The sequence below is a fragment of the Aspergillus udagawae genome, assembly GCF_001078395.1.
Source record: "Aspergillus udagawae IFM 46973 DNA, scaffold_9, whole genome shotgun sequence".
Classification (NCBI taxonomy): domain Eukaryota; kingdom Fungi; phylum Ascomycota; class Eurotiomycetes; order Eurotiales; family Aspergillaceae; genus Aspergillus; species Aspergillus udagawae.
In genome coordinates, this window is record NW_025091272.1 from 823,948 (window position 1) to 840,295 (window position 16,348).

General features: G+C 48.4%; 4 protein-coding genes and 3 non-coding genes across 7 annotated transcripts; 3 read left to right on the plus strand and 4 right to left on the minus strand.

Moving 5' to 3' along the window:
* Positions 1-715: 715 nt before the first annotated feature.
* Positions 716-4,657, plus strand: Aud_010522 (uncharacterized protein; the record flags this gene model as incomplete). Its single annotated transcript, XM_043295361.1, has 9 exons — positions 716-764; positions 828-1,027; positions 1,100-1,581; positions 1,648-2,099; positions 2,157-2,816; positions 3,706-3,746; positions 3,814-4,243; positions 4,294-4,580; positions 4,640-4,657. The coding sequence occupies 9 exons, from the start codon at positions 716-718 to the stop codon at positions 4,655-4,657; spliced, it is 2,619 nt and encodes an 872-aa protein (XP_043151296.1).
* Positions 4,658-5,998: 1,341 nt separating this feature from the next.
* On the plus strand, positions 5,999-6,070 carry Aud_010523. Its single transcript has one exon. It is a non-coding gene; the product is annotated as a tRNA-Glu (tRNA).
* Positions 6,071-6,806: 736 nt separating this feature from the next.
* Positions 6,807-7,384, minus strand: Aud_010524 (SEC61-beta family protein; the record flags this gene model as incomplete). Its single annotated transcript, XM_043295362.1, has 3 exons — positions 6,807-6,841; positions 6,902-7,319; positions 7,382-7,384. 3 exons carry the CDS (start codon positions 7,382-7,384, stop codon positions 6,807-6,809), a joined length of 456 nt encoding a protein of 151 aa, XP_043151297.1.
* A 1,020-nt stretch (positions 7,385-8,404) lies between these two features.
* Aud_010525 (uncharacterized protein) lies at positions 8,405-9,591 on the minus strand (the record flags this gene model as incomplete). Its single annotated transcript, XM_043295363.1, has 4 exons — positions 8,405-8,695; positions 8,748-8,942; positions 9,006-9,444; positions 9,509-9,591. 4 exons carry the CDS (start codon positions 9,589-9,591, stop codon positions 8,405-8,407), a joined length of 1,008 nt encoding a protein of 335 aa, XP_043151298.1.
* Positions 9,592-12,395: 2,804 nt separating this feature from the next.
* Positions 12,396-12,467, minus strand: Aud_010526. Its single transcript has one exon. It is a non-coding gene; the product is annotated as a tRNA-Glu (tRNA).
* A 93-nt stretch (positions 12,468-12,560) lies between these two features.
* On the minus strand, positions 12,561-12,632 carry Aud_010527. The gene has a single exon. It is a non-coding gene; the product is annotated as a tRNA-Glu (tRNA).
* Positions 12,633-13,665: 1,033 nt separating this feature from the next.
* On the plus strand, positions 13,666-16,101 carry Aud_010528 (sodium:solute symporter family protein; the record flags this gene model as incomplete). The annotated part of the gene is made up of 7 exons (XM_043295364.1): positions 13,666-13,787; positions 13,888-14,060; positions 14,128-14,634; positions 14,692-14,701; positions 14,757-14,791; positions 14,851-15,469; positions 15,528-16,101. The coding sequence occupies 7 exons, from the start codon at positions 13,666-13,668 to the stop codon at positions 16,099-16,101; spliced, it is 2,040 nt and encodes a 679-aa protein (XP_043151299.1).
* Between the last annotated feature and the right edge of the window lie 247 nt (positions 16,102-16,348).

Here is a 16,348-nt window from a genome sequence, read left to right on the forward strand (position 1 = left end):
TGTAATGATCATACGCGCTCCTGTAGTATCAGATTGGACCATCCTCCTTTCTCCAACAACGTTAATAGATCTCACCCAATAGACATCTGGGCGCCTCATCATCTATTCAGTTTTCGTCCCTGACTATCCCGGTGGGTCAGCATTCTGCTACGGAGAACTAGCAAGTTAAAGCCAAACGGCCTCATGGTATGAGAACTCCGATTCGACGAAAGCCAAAGCCCTCTCCATCCCCAGAGAGGCCCAGACACATGAACCCAGCTTGATCTTCAACGTGGCCCTCTCTTCTTGCTCTCTTACTCTCCTGTACCTTGCATATCGACCAGGGCAGTCATTTCATGAATTACTACCTATCTACTTTTTCACTTGATTTCATAAACAATCCATGTGATGCGCTAGTTACCCTCTGATTGTCTCCCTAAAAGTCGCGTGCTCCCTTACTTCTGCTTACTCCTCCACTTGCCGCCAACGGAATACTTACGCTATCGTTGACGTCCTCCCCTCAAGCATTGCACTCCTCGCCGTGAGATCGCCGTGGAGATGGCCGATGATTAATTTCCGTCGATCTCGTCTCACCAGTCTCTACTTTTATTTAGCCTTTGTTGAGTTGATATAACCTCCAAAAGCCGCCGCTCCTTCACTACCACCTTTCGATCCGCTTCATCCCGCCACGATCCCCTCTCCTCAACCAACGTACATCCCGGAATGATTGCAGGTCATGGAAGCCCTGGTTTATGAGAACTCGCCGTTGGCGGAATATCTGAGAGGTATGTTTCCGCGGAGCGCCATGCATAGGTTCATAGTTACTGATGATGCCGTTGGCCATTCAGGGGAAGGTGAACACGATCCAGACTGGCCGGTCCGGGAAACAAAGAGCGAGGATGATCCCTTCGACTCAACAGCATCAAACTTTGCTCCGCGGGGCACTTCAAAATTCCAGGAGCGCATCCGAAACAAGCTACCCAAACCCTTGGAACTGAAATCCTCGCGCCAGAGGGCAGTCTTGGGTAAACTCTACGACGCCTGTGCAGTATGGGTTCCAACCAATGCTACCCTATCAGCCGCGGCCGGAACTCTGGCTGATAAGTTTTCTTTTGAATAGACCGCCCTGAACTCACGCGCCGGACGAAGCGACAATGAAAGATTCCTAGAGCAGTTTGGATACGTTATCGTCGCATCGCAGTTGTTGAATGAACACAGTGCACCCTCGTATACGTCAGCCGCCGACATACTATCGAATTCGAGTCCCGTTGACCTTCCATCGCTTTCCACAACCTTTGGCGTGCAGGGTGCCGTTGTCACAGCATCAACGTCCTTCTCAATCGCCTGGCTGTTACACTGGAGCCGATCTCGGACGGGGTCCGGATTCAACCCTCGGAAAGTCGGTGTACTTCTGGTGCTTGTCCCAGTGCTTGGGGTTCTGTTCTATGCTTTTGCCAGACGCCAGTGGCTCAAGTACCTGCGGCATCAGGCTGTTGATGCGGCTGTGGTATTCATAAGCAATGCACAGTCATTCGATTCGGCTGCTTCGGCATCGGTCGTTTTCATACAGGAGGTTGAGCTGGTCTCACGGGGTTATCGCATGTAAGTTGCACTCGATCTTGCATGAGCAAGCGCTATGAAGGCCGCGAATGCTAACCCCAGTACCAGAAGCACGCCCTTGCCTCCTGTAAGTAGACTTGAGGATCAAGCGCAGACACGAAGATGTCTGAGACTGCGTCGGACCGTGTCCGAGTGCTTTTACTCAATGTTGCAGCGTTACCTACAGGCACAGCACATATTGCAACCACTGACAGACAATGACAATCTCGCAAAGTACCACGACATTTACGATGTCTCAATAGAAGAGCTTACCGAAGCCGAGATCGCCTTGGCTGAACGGGAAACAGAAGACCAATACTCACTCCGCGCGCTTCGCACCCTTTTTGGAAGGCTATACAACGTAAGAAAGAGCATTCTTTGCTGTCTCCTAGCCCTGGGTGCCGACGGTGGTGGATCCGACATCGCAAGATGGAGCACGGCTATTGAGCAGATGCGAGATCTTGCCCAAGTCACGGGAGTGAATACCCGGAAGATGGCCAGCATTCTCAATGAAGATGACCGTGAGTTTCACCTCAATGTAGAGTATTATCCCATCCGTCACTGACTCTGTTCTTAAGGTGACGTGATTCCTCCTTCGCCGCTGCCTACGGCCTCTCCTAACAGGGAGAATCTCCGTGCTCAATTTCGAAAGCTCAATACGCTTACTCAAGGCATCCGCGCCCTTCACGCGAAAATGCATCTGATCAGAGAGCTGTCCACTGCCACTTCAGAGCCTACCGACACGGAAGAACTCGAGGCAACCCTTCTTGCCCAATACGAATCAATTGGAACGGACATCAGAGGCCTTCTTCAGGAATGGGAGGCTGGCAAAACTGCTCTGATGAGCAGCATTGACAAGCGATCCTCGGTAGATCATATGTCGCGTCCGCCCAGCGGGATAAAGCTGCCATTGTCCCCGACACCCAGCCTTGGCGGCGCCACCGCGGTAGAGGGAAGCCCAGCAGATGCGCTCCGGGCTCTGAATGGCGATATCAAGCCAGATCCGAGCATTATCCAGAGTGTCGACGACGAGGAGGAGATATTCGAATCTATAGTTCTCCCGTCCCGCAATAAAAGGGCGTCTTTGACTAGGGAAGAGCGCATTGCCCGTGTCAAGGAAGACCGGGCGAAACAGGCTGCTGCACGTGAACGAGCGGATGCGAATACCAGCATGCTGAAAGAGCTCGAAATGGTCATCAAGCAGAGACCTCGAGGGACAGCTTCAAAGAGGGTCACGAGTATCTAACCCACACCTGTCATCCTATCATTCTTTTCCCTTCCCTCTTTCTCGACTTGCCTCCCATCTGGATATTCTCCCTCCACAAACGAGTATATAATATCCGTCGGCATTCATGTTTTACACTGACTGTGAGCGAGCATTGACCAAACAACTCTGCAGGCTGATACCCAATGCAAATAGAGCGGATTGGCGTCACTGGTGTTCTGTGCTTTTCTTCCTTCTAACGGACCTTCTCTATATTAATACATTTCTGTGTCCATTGTACAGCATACTTAACCACTGGTCTTTGATTGGTCTTGCGCTTTTTGAACGCTTCTATCTCCTTGGCTTTGACTGGCGCAATTGCTTCTTCAAGATTGGCACCCGCTGAGTAATTTCCTATGTATAAATTGAGCTGTACATAGTATAATTTGAGATTAATCTTGGAATACGATAAATTTTAATGAACTCTCTTCCTGATACTCCAAGGCAACGATGCTGCTGCCTTAGGTTAGGATGGGTCTAACCACAATTGTTCATATCAGCCTAAGGCCAATCACGCATAATGACGCGCGACCCGTGAACGCGTCTGATTCCCCACTAAACGTCGAACGCGAATTTACAGCACTTTAGAACCTCACTCTCGCTCTGCAGCCTCTGACCAGAGCCATTCTAGCTTCACACCTCCATTCACCTGCAAGTCCTCCTATCCTTCAAATTTCTCGCACTACAACAGCTAACAATTGACAATTTTGTCTTCAGAATCATTGTTATTTGACACCTCGTTTCACTTTCACTATCATCACCTTTTACCTATATCCTTTGTTTCGACATCCAGACACACATAATCAAGAGTAGGCAGTTCTTGTCCAATTGTTTCAATGAATATCCTCTGACCGTCATCCCAGTGTTGGAAGCGCGACTAGAACAAGCAAGCCTTCTCAAGCGCGTACGTGAGCCTCAATTCCGGGTTTGCCTCTCGGCTTCATGACTGACCTGATCCACGCTCTGTCCAGGTCGTCGACGCTATCAAAGATCTCGTACAGGACTGCAACTTTGACTGCAATGACTCGGGAATCGCCCTTCAGGCCATGGACAACTCTCACGTAGCTCTAGTTTCCATGCTTCTCAAGGCTGAGGGTTTCTCGCCCTACCGCTGCGACCGCAACATTGCCCTCGGTATCAACCTGGTTTCCTTGACCAAGGTTCTGCGTGCCGCTCAGAACGAAGACATCCTCACACTCAAGGCGGACGACTCGCCTGATGCCGTGAACCTCATGTTTGAGAGCGCCGAGACCGACCGAATAAGCGAGTATGATATTAAGTTGATGGACATTGACCAAGAGCACCTGGCCATCCCAGAGACAGAGTATGCCGCCACGGTGGAGATGCCGTCGGCAGAATTCCAGCGGATCTGCAGAGATTTGAATGCGCTTTCTGAGTCTGGTGCGTTATGGGATGCTGTCATTGGCAATTTTCTCACTAACTTGTGATAGTCGTCATTGAGGCTACAAAGGAAGGTGTCAAGTTCTCATGCCAGGGCGACATCGGCAGTGGCTCGGTTACCATCCGTCAACACACCAGTGTCGACAAGCCGGAGCAGAACGTTTCGATTGCCCTTAGCGAGCCTGTTGCTCTCACCTTTTCCCTTAAGTACCTCGTCAACTTCTGCAAGGCTACATCGCTGTCGAGCCAGGTTACTCTCTGCCTATCACAGGAGGTGCCTCTACTTGTTGAGTACGGGCTGGGAAGCGGCCACCTGAGATTCTATCTCGCTCCTAAGGTATGATCTTTCTTACCCGTCGATTCAGATACCTTGATGCTAACTTTCACCTCGAATAGATCGGAGACGAGGAGTAAGAGGTTCAAGCGAATGAGGTGTGAAAGGCGAAGGGGGTGTTACTCTGACATGAAGAGGGAGCATAACGGCGGGAACGAACATTTCTTTCTATTTTTCCTGGTATTCAAAATATCCCATGAACATTAGCCGGATAGGACAACTACGGAAATCACAATCGATAATTCACCGATAATTCACCTCGAGGGTCGGCGAACCAGAATTCAAGTATGTATTAAAGGACCCGCGGATCTTTTGAGAAGTCCAGCTACTATGACCATCGAGTAGCCACAGGGCTACCTGTGCACGACTATTTTCAGTTCAGTGACTACGAAGTCGTGTACAATTTGGAGTGACCAGAATCCATTCTCATTCCGCAGTAGACCACATAATACAGCACTAGGCCACATTTCCATCCATGCTACTCGCACAAGCTCTAAGGGTACCAACAGCGTCCAGATTACGCCTACCCGTACATGACACGACAGCAACCCTATCAAGCCCAGAAGGCCAGCCCCCATCTCATTAGCAGGGGCAAAACAAGTCCTTTCCAGTCCCAAACCACCAGACCACACGAACAGGGAGGGAATAAATAAGTACAAACTGACCTGAAAGGAAAAAAGATGAAGCGCCACCCCAACCAGAATAATCGGAATCGAATGATACGCCCTCCAAACCAACCATTACTGGCCGGAAAGGACGGCGCATGCTGCGTATTGCACTAAAGTGTCATAACACACAATCTTCGCAACGACTCTCCCATGGGGAAACCCGAACCCTACAGAGTAGGATCCGGCCCCGATGTTTCTGATGCCGATTGCAGGTGCTTCACACCAGGCCCTCACGGGCAGTACCGGCCCCCTGGACCGCGAGGCACAGAGGGCGGGTTACTGGGTAAGGTGAAGATTCCTCCGAATTTCTCATTTGCGGCGCCCTCGGTGATGCTGGGATCACGCGAGGGGACGGGGCTTGCGCCTCGTCGTGTGTAGCAAAGAAACGCAGCATTGGTTGGGATGGCGCTTGAGGGGGAAAAGAAGAGAGGGAAGACAGAGGTAAATTTATTGTGGTGGTTTTTATGGTGGTGGGATTTGGTGACTCACCGCCTGCCTGGTGGGGTAGACAGGGTTGGATTACTACTCGGCTCCATTATCGAAGTGGGAGACTTACCTAGGTTCGAGCAAGGGAGGGAAAGGTTGATGTGAAATGTGTATGCTCTATTGGTTGTGTATATTTGCTTTTTCTCATGTGATAAATTTCATGCTGATATCCGTCGAAAAGAGCATGCAGCGAGCAATAACTGATGCTCTCAGGAGCATAAACCGACTCATAAATTTTAATTGCCCTGAACAAGAATGTCAACATCATCCGATATGGTGTAACGGCTAACATCGCCGTCTTTCACACGGCAGCTCGGGGTTCGACTCCCCGTATCGGAGCTCATTATCTTTTTTTTAGCTATTTTTGCTCGCTTATTCTTGTCTTAATAACCAGCTGTACGAGGTACTGCATCGTTGAGGAATGGTCAGCTTTTTCAAATTCACATTTTTTATGGTTGTTCTGGTCAATCGGGACTCAAGGTAAATTGGCGGCGAGAACCCCGGTAGCGTCTCCGGTCTGTTGTATGCTACGCCGATGTGGCGCTATTGTCGACTAGTCCACGCCATAATGATAGGAAAAGGTGCTTAGCAGGACCATTATAATTGACTGGCATGCAAGCACCACCAGCTTAAAAGCATTAAATAATGTACAAATGTTTCCATTCATTTTCTCTGAGCTCTCCCTCAAAAAGCTTATGAGGTCATTGTGGATTGCAACGGCAATATCATAGTGGCATTAACCTATGCTGCAGATAGGTTTGAACTCAAGCACTCTCAACTGGCTTGTGCGAGGAGGCATGCTGTTTTCAGGTCATGCCGCTCTTGAATCTTCGATATGCACCGGTACAGGGAAAAGTGACACCAAGGGGTATATGATTGAAGGGAAAACATCGAAGGAACTGAATATACCACCACGCCTATCATCCTCGCTTCCAAGTTCTCAATGTTCTTAACGTCTGACAGGAAGAGGACGGTGATGTTAACCACTGTCTCATCTGGCGACTCCATTTATGTACGGATTTGACCAACGAAACCATGATCGCGAGGAATAGACGAAACGACGCTTTTCAGCAGCTCACGAGGAGAACTTGCGGGTGATCTTGGCGATGACTGCAATAGCAACAAGTATTAGAGCATTGGCTGAGCTTTCGGGACGCACACCACACATACCGTGAAGACCGACAACGGAGAAAATGAAGCCCAAGCTGAGCACCAGAACGACAACAGGATCGACCCTCAGACCAGGGCTCTCGTCGGTGTAGAGCTTGAGCATAGTGCCGGAGGAACCACCCGCACCGGCGGCACGGGTAGAGCTGGGCCTAGCATTGCGGAGAGATTCCTTGTGGTCTGCGGCCGCGCGGCGACGCAAAGCAGCTCTGGGACCACCGGGAGGAGTAGGAGAAGAAGGACGGTTCACGGAGCCAGTGGCGGAAGCCCCAGCACCGGCGCCAGAAGACTTGGTGTCAGGGCCGGACTCAGCACCAGAGGTCAAGGGAGAAGCAGCACGAGCAGAGGCCTGGAACAGTTGCACGACTATGGTCAACATTCGATTCAATGTAGAGTGCCGGTTTGAAATGAGCAATTGGAGCTTCCGTCCGCAAAGCACATAGCGCTACTTCTCAAGGGACGACGATCGAAAGAGGTACTCACCATCTTGAGCAATTGAATGAGGAAAGGGGAGAAGAGGAAATCAATGAAGGCGACGAAAAAATTTGACTGCGAATAAAACAAGGACTAATAGAAGGAGTAAAAAATTTTGTGGTGACAGCGAAAGAAGAAAAACTGATGAATTGGGAGATGAATTAGCTGGCAGAGGATATGTGAGGTGAGGTCGCGAGTTGCCAGAAAGAGGCCACGATCACGATTTCCAGCCAGTCGGGTATGGTAACGTATGGTTACATGCCTTTACCTTAAAAGACTTACCCCAGCTTCAAGTGACCCAATCATATCCGCCCTCCACTTTCTGACCCCTGAACTGATAAAGCTCAGACTTTGGCAATCAACATCAATGAATGAGAGGTGGCTAGGTACTCCGTAGAATTTAGTAGTAATGTGTATTTCTCATTGTTTTACGAAGAGCTGTCGCATACCATTCGAATGAAGCCAACCTGCAGTTGCGCTCTGATCATCACTCATGGCGAGCCAGAGCTGAGAGTCTACCAAAACTAGCTAGGATCCATTCTGTCTAACACTTCAGAATATTTGATATATGATGATTAAGTTATATTTGAGTTTAAAATAGTTACAATACACGCCAGAGTAGATGCACATTCGTGATATACCAGAACCTGAAGGGGAATAGAAACAGTCATCAAATGAACGCCGTTGTGCCATCAAGGAATAGGAAGCAGAGTAAGGGACGGAACGGGAAGTGACTGAATACGACTGAATGAAAATCGCTCAACCAAACTTCAGGAGGTCGAAAAAATCGTCGGGCAGCCTAATAAACGCAGGTAAGGTATCATATCGAAGGTTCCAAAAACATGCCCCATTGTCAGTACCCAAAAGCCCGCAAGCGAGGTATTGATCGAGTACTACCGCGTACTCGCGGTGTCCGTTCTAATACACGGAATGAAGAAGCGAAAAGCCGCGTGATTGCGCTTTCGTTTCTTTCAGTCCTCCGTTTCTTTTTCAATTTATTGAAATCGGTCGTGAGGAGCAAAACAGCAAGGCTCAATCAATCATCATTCGATTGGGTATCGCGCCAGCCACATTCGAGGACAGCTCGGTGGTCTTCTCCGCCTCCTTGCTCGACTTTCTCTTGTTGATATGGGGCTTCAGTCCCTTGTGGAAATTGTGCATGCACATGCAAGCGTTGATGATAGTCATGATGATGAGAACAATCGTGATGACAGCAAAGAACGTGAGTGAACGCCGGGCTGGCAGGTACTCCTTGTAAGTCTGTGGTTGGTACATGCGCACAAGCTTGAATAGGAAATAGGCCATAGCTGCAAAGTAAAGAAGCTAGACTTATGGTCAGAAACAGTAACATAGGTTGCGGAAGCAGGAAACATACGATGATGATGATCATTCCCACTGAGCTCTCACGTCGAACAAATATTGCCGCGCAAACCAGAATCAAGATCGTCACAGGTATAGCAGCTAGGGTCAGAGAGAACTCAATGTCGGCTTTATCGGTGACGATAACGACGAACTGCACCGTGAACCCGAGGAAGAAGAAAAAATCAAATTTGAGAAGTGCGACATAGATCTGGCCATTGGTAAATCCTCATGTTTTTTCTTGATCTTCATTCGGTGAGTAGGAGTCACAAACCTGGTATGTGAGAAAGCGACGCTTCATTCGCAGATCAGCACTGATATGCTTGTAGATGGACCATGCAAATTCATCGTAAAGTTTCCATGCAACCATCATCATAAGAACCGTACCCATTGCCACAACGCATGGAATGATGACCAGAAAAGGCTCGGTTTCTCCCCATACGTTCTCATTGATAGCCGTGTTGTCTGTCAGAATGGAGACAGCCTCCTTCACCTGCTGAACCTGCACTGCCCCATAGATCAAGAGTCCAATGTTGCAAAGACATAAACCAATGACCTGAATCGTGTTTTTCATCCGCAAGGCATCGTATACAAGCACCAGCTCATATAGAAATCCGAAGCTGTAGAGCGCTAAGAAAATAGGGATCGTTTTTGATGCGGTGACAGCCTCGGCTTTCTTTGTAAGCTGGCTCTGGTAGTTGGCGAAAATGTAACTAAAACACCATGCGTTAGCATTAACAGCGTATTAAATATTTATAGACATTCAGGCCCACATACCATTCTAGCGCGAGCGTTATGGCAGTCTGGATGAAAGTGACGATGACAAAGGACCATGTCCACATCGAATTTGGAATATACATTTTGCGCCTGGGCGGTTTGGGCGTTACATTCGTGTAGCCCTCTCGTGAACGGAAGCCTCCAGGACCTCTTCTAAACGAGGGATCGAATGACCCCCCGAAAAGAGAGGCTCGCGAATTGTGTGCGTAAATTTTGACGAAGTGCTCCGTGACGGAGCTCGAGTCCGCCGGAGTTTCGGTCGCAGGATACAATATGACGGTTCAACCACCTAGCGGCGGCGTGGATGCTGTCCGAGACTGCTGATGGTACGAATAAAGAGGGTCAAGGGAGAGGATAGAGAGACGACGTGGTGGCCTTGCCGGTTTGTTGACCTGACTGACTGTTCGACAAGACGTTGGCAGAATCAGGAGGTCACGTTCGGAGTTTTGGTCATGGAAAGTACCGAGCGTTTGTCTATACAGACAGGCAAGCCTCAGCAAGCCTTTTGTCGAACGTCGATCTAGACGAAGGGGAGCGAGAGACAGGTCGACAGAGTGACCGAAAGGACTGGGTGGTGAAGAATACGAAGATGGGCCTTGTTTTCTCTCCCCAGAAGAAGAGTGTTGTTGCCAAGCCGCGTGAAACGTCGCCTATCAGGCGGGGACTGGAACAGTCGCTCCGATCATCAATCACTTCGAGACCAGTCTAAGGCTGAGCACATGTAGGGAATCACGAGTGTGCGGCTGGCCTCTAGCCACAAAATCGCGCAAAGGAGAAAGGGCGTGGAATGGATGGAGTATTGGATGCAGAAACGAAAGAAAGGATCAACGAAAGACAATTTCAATTGGCTGGCTGAAGATCAAGGCATATGAAGCTTTGTGATAAAAAAAAAAACAATAAACGATGAAAGTTGTACAGAGAGTGGAATAAGATGAAAAGAGAAAGGTGTGGCCTGAACGTTAACAGTACATAGCCTTCCGGCAACTAGTATGTACCTCACTTTGCGGATGGTCCTGTGGATTCGTGGGTTTTGGCAGACTGTGGTACGGAAGAATGCTGAAAAAAGATTATTATTTTACAATGATTTTTTGAGTTGGTTTGAAATGGAGTGAGCAATGACAATAATAATATTAATGCGATCTGGTTGGAGATTGCTTGACTTGGTATCCAGGGTTCAGCAGATAGTTCAGATAGTTCACGGGTCTAGACATTAGCACTCGCATAAAATTGAGCAGGGAGCCACGGTTAATAATATTTAGTGTATCAACTACCTAGATGCTTCAAGCATTCTATTGTCATTCATGTATATTCATGGATAGGCAGAATAGTCAAAGGTCTCCATTGCTGTTATGAGTCTATGAGTGATGCCTTATTTATCGTCCAAATTAAATGTTGAGCCGTTGACAATATGGAGTAATATGAGCGCTCTTAATCTTTCGCGACCAGCGACCGCCAAGAGGTCTGTACGTAGCTATTGACCAAATTTTCCATCGCAGCCTCGAATGACAAGTCTTCTGTGCCTGGAGATATGGAGCACAATCCACTAGCTGTACCAGAACAATTAAACAAAAATTGCTTACAACTGAAAATTAGTACATAGTCGATTCTAGTGGGCCCGACTCATCCAAATTCTGCCTGTTGTAGTCTCGTAGAACGACAGTGACAGCTCCATTATTATTCTAGCCTCTGCTTACGACGGGCTTGGAACTCTCGGCGAGATTTTTGTGGCTTAAACCGGCTTGAAAAATTAAGCCCATCCGTGGTTCAGAAGGCATTTCTGTGTACAATAATTGTAGTGAGTCTAGGTAGTCATGCTATGTTACTTGGCAGATTGGTTTTGCAAGAATGATTCGAAAATCTGCCATGGATGATACTACACAGCACTACCCATAGACAGGCTGTATCAACGCCCCGTTATCCGTATGTTCCGTTGAGTATTAAGGGATGATGATCACTTCCAATTCCGCGCAGAAAAAGGGAAAGCTGTAGGAGTATGCCGATTTTACTATTAATATCCCCCCACCGCAGATGCGAATCATGGGAGACTGTGGTCTTGCCCATAGCAACTTTCATCTCCCACAATCTTCGCGATTCGCAAATTGATGTTACTATCATCAACTCAAGGCCTAGATCTGCTTCAAGATCGATTACGCTAGGATTCATCTTCTTTTGTTCTGCATGTCATCATTGAAGTACGCATTTTCGGTCCTCGCCGTGCGTCCTGTGCCCGACTGATCCCCAGATGGTGGCAGTTCAGTCGGCTCGTTATTATTAATTAAACATCCTGACACAGGGGGGCCGGAGAAGGCCTGCACAATTCTTCGTTGTGGACACGGGAATCCAAAATTTTTCTCTCTTCAGGACAATAGTAAGTCCCGGTCGCTTCGTGCGATTGAGTACTCGCGTAGAACAATCATGTGCAGTGACAAGCTGCAACTGAGCTGCTCTCCAAATCCACACCTACACTCTTGGGACCTTGGGACAGGAGCTAGAGGCCCAGTTGATGATAATAATAGTTGATAACAGTACATAATATTTAAGGTTGGCTGAGCCACTCAGTCAAAAGCCACAGATTGACAACATTCCTACAGCCAGCCATCCCCAGTGCAGCTCTTCCACCTATATCTAAATGTCGGGGATCTAGGTGGCTGTGGCTGTGGTTGTCACCCAGCCGTCCACCGCTTTGTATTTCTCAGCACACAGTAAAGGGATAGCAAAGCCACTTCATGAGTCAGACCAAAAGACAAGCTCTACGAGAGAAGAAAGGATAGTGGTAACAAGTATATTGTACAGGAACTGAACATTGTTGTCAGAGGCCATGAACAGAGCCATAGGGGAAGCGAGAACAAAAAGAATTTGAGACGAAAAGATTAAAAAATTTGTTGACCTCCGATACGGGGAATCGAACCCCGAGCTGCCGTGTGAAAGACGGCGATGTTAGCCATTACACCATATCGGATAATTTACGAAAGGAGCCACAAACTTTTGCTATATAAGCCAAGATACATTTGGGAGGATATAAAAAATCAAATTAAAAAATGTTGTGATTAAGCTCCGATACGGGGAGTCGAACCCCGAGCTGCCGTGTGAAAGACGGCGATGTTAGCCGTTACACCATATCGGACTGGCTGATATAATTCAGCCTTCTTTGGATTTATAAGAGATAAGCAGCCCGGAGTTGTTATCAACACTCAAGCATTACTCTATTCAGCGCTCTGGTTCTGACTATGGTACATGGTCTGAGTCTCTGGTCTTTCACTGATTGTAGAAGGTCTTGAGGGAACGAACATTAGGTTCCTCCAGTCTATTGGCATTGGCCAGCTCCGCTGCGTCGAGACTCACTGGAAACTTACACAAGCCCATCGAAGTTGGACTGGTCATCGTGCGCTCGCCCCTATTAGGTAGTCGCGGGTCTTGAATAATACCATTGCCAACTCTGGTCAATACGTTGTTGCTAACTGTTTGCAGGTTACATAACTGCTCAGTCAACCACTCCACTATCATGATATCTAAGGAGGCCGGGGCCGGAAGGCTGCCTTATCAAAAACACTGCTTCCACAACCAATCGCCATTCGCTTCGATCTATCTTGGATTGATAAGGATGAGCTACGAAAACAACGTCCGCCAATGAGGACGTTCAAATTCGAGCTGTTAGAGATAACCTACTTCCACCCTACCGTAATTGCACAGACCACTAATTCGAAAACAGGAACTGAAGCAAGAAGGACCACCAGCAACCCCATGTGGCGCCGTGTGCCCGTGGCCCTGTGGCCCTACATCAGAATGAGACTGATAGCACATCGCTGTCCAGGGTCCTGAGGCATGCTAATTACGAAAATATCCCCTTATCGTGGAGTCACGGGCGGCTCGTATTTCCTATCGGAAGATGAAGCATAATGTTGATCAGCATGATGTCTGCGAATTCGGAGAATTATTTGGATCTCCATTGATATGCAGTCTGCAGTAACAGCTATATGTATGGAAGGTGCCTCCTACTCTGGGGTTCTGGTCCAGATACACAGCAGACTCCACAGATCTACTGGTGATTATCAGCCTGATAATCCACGTGGAATCTCGGTACAAGCTACGCCATTTTATACAAGTCGAGTACACTACTCTTTTACTTTGCAGTGAGTGGCAATCACAGGTTGTCAAACATGTCCTCAGAGGAGGTCAAGTTTGTTGCCCCCCTTTCGCAAGGGTTTGGCTATGGCATCATTATTGGATTGGGTCTCGCTTTTTCGTTGGTGATGATCTTCATTACCTGGGCTTTGAGGAGGTAAGAGCTTGCCACGTCCTTTCTCATTGTGTTATATGTGGTATCTGGTGCAATGCCTCTTTTTTATCCGATGTTATGTTAATAATGGATTGAATTACAGATATCAGCATGAAGTCCAGACATCCGAAATGTTCTCAACCGCTGGACGGTCTGTAAAATCGGGTTTGGTCGCCGCAGCTGTTGTCAGTAGTTGGACTTGGGCAGCTACCCTTCTACAATCTTCAGCTGTGGCTTACCAGTACGGTGTCTCGGGGCCCTTCTTCTATGCTTCAGGTTAGTCCTAAGGGCAAACCATGACTTTGAGAAATGCGACAGCATTATTGATATTGACCGGGAATAGGTGCCTGCGTTCAGATTATATTGTTTGCGACACTCGCTATCGAGCTCAAAAGACGAGCGCCCAACGCCCATACCTTTCTGGAAGCTCTCCGCGCGCGATATGGAACCGCAGTGCATTTAGTGTTCATTGTATTCTGCCTCATGACCAATATTCTCGTCACTGCTATGTTAGTCACTGGTGGTTCCGCTGTTTTAACTTCTTTGACTGGGGTTCACACAGCTGCAGCCTGTTTCCTGCTCCCCATAGGTGTTGTGGTCTATACGCTTTTCGGTGGTATCAAAGCAACATTTATCACTGACTACATGCACACTGTGGTCATTATTGTTGTTATTTTCATCTTCGCGTTTTCCGCCTATGCAACGAATGCGGAGCTGGGATCCCCTGGCAAGGTGTATGATGCACTGGTTGCAGCCTCTGAGCTTCATCCAGTGGAAGGCAACGCTCAAGGAAGTTACCTTACAATGAGATCCAAGGAAGGGGGTATTTTCTGGGTGATCAATCTTGTCGGTGTGTACCCCTAGACCTCCCTCTACGAAAACATAAAGTCTGACAAATGTTTTGCAGGTAACTTTGGGTTCGTAACATGCATAACTCGGGCTCCATGCCAGATTGCTGACGACAGTAAATAGCACCGTTTTCCTTGACAATGGATACTACAATAAAGGTGCGTCTATTCTATCCTCGAAAGAACCACTGTCTCATGGGGATACTGATTGCTTCCAGCCATTGCGGCAAGTCCTGTACACGCTTTCCCCGGATATGTTATTGGAGGTCTGTGCTGGTTTGCTATACCCTGGCTGTGCGCGACCACCATGGGAATCTCTGCGCTTGCCCTCGAGGGGGCCCAAAGAATTAACTCCGACGATGTCACCGCTGGCCTTGTACTGCCATTTGCTGCGGTCAAGCTTCTGGGTTACAGTGGAGCTGTATGCACGACCCTTATGGTATTTATGGCAGTTACTTCGGCTTTCTCAGCTCAGTTGATTGCCGTCTCCTCTATCGTCACTTACGATGTCTATCAAGCGTACATCAACCCTGCCGCCAAGGGCAAGAGATTAGTATGGGTCTCTCACATGTCTTGTATTGCATTCGCTCTCGTCATGGCTGGATTTGCGACGGGGCTCTACTACGCCGGAATTGGTATGGGCTATCTGTACTTGCTCATGGGTGTCATCATCTCCTCTGCGGTGTTTCCCGGGGCCATGACTCTTGTCTGGAAGCAACAAAATTGGATTGCTGCTGCCTGCTCACCAGTTCTTGGACTTGCGGTCTCTCTTATTGCCTGGCTTGTGACCGCCAAGAAGGAATTTGGTGTACTCACCGTCGCAAGTACCGGGGCGAAGTGAGTTTTGTATTGGCCTCTGGCAGTTTGTCCCCGTTCGCTAACTGGGAAATAATAGCTACCCTATGCTTGCTGGTAACGTCGCGGCTCTGCTCAGCCCGATCATCTTCTCGCCGGTTCTGACATACCTTTTCGGCACTCAAAACTACGACTACGAGTCGATGCGCTCTATTCGCAAAGTCGACGATACAGATGTTGCAGCGGCCGCGCACGTCGACATCGAACTGATTCCTGGTGAGCTTGACGTCCGCGACACACGAGCGGAGGAAGAGGAACAGCGCAAACTCAACAAGGCGGCTCTCTACTCTCGTACGCTGACCGTCGGCATGGTGATCTGTTTTCTGCTGTTGTGGCCAATCCCCATGTATGGCTCTTCATACGTTTTCAGCAAGAAATTCTTCACCGGCTGGGTGGTAGTTGGTCTGATCTGGCTTTTCTGCACTACGTTTGGCGTAGTCATCTTCCCTCTCTGGGAAGGTCGTCAAAGTATCATGCGGGTCGTCAGACTCATGGCCCTCGATCTCACAGGGAAGAGGCCTGCCCTTGTTGGCCAGAAATCACGAGAGCACGAAGATAATTCTTCTGGTGTTGCGACACCGACAGAGAAGATGGAAGCAAAGACAAGCGCCTGAAGCTACCATTCGTGGAACTATTCTGACGACGGAAGATACGAAGTGATGTCTGATTATTGCCTTTGTGTTGGGATCTATGAGGTCTCATTTTGTCATGCTCGATTTATACCCCGTTTGTTGTCTTAAGTAGATAATATTAATTTCATTAATCACCTTACCGTTGGCATATAATGCTAGCAACACTTGCATTGCTCTTCGACTGTGGTATATTTACTAAACGCAACGAGCCAAATTCCATTCACGAAGC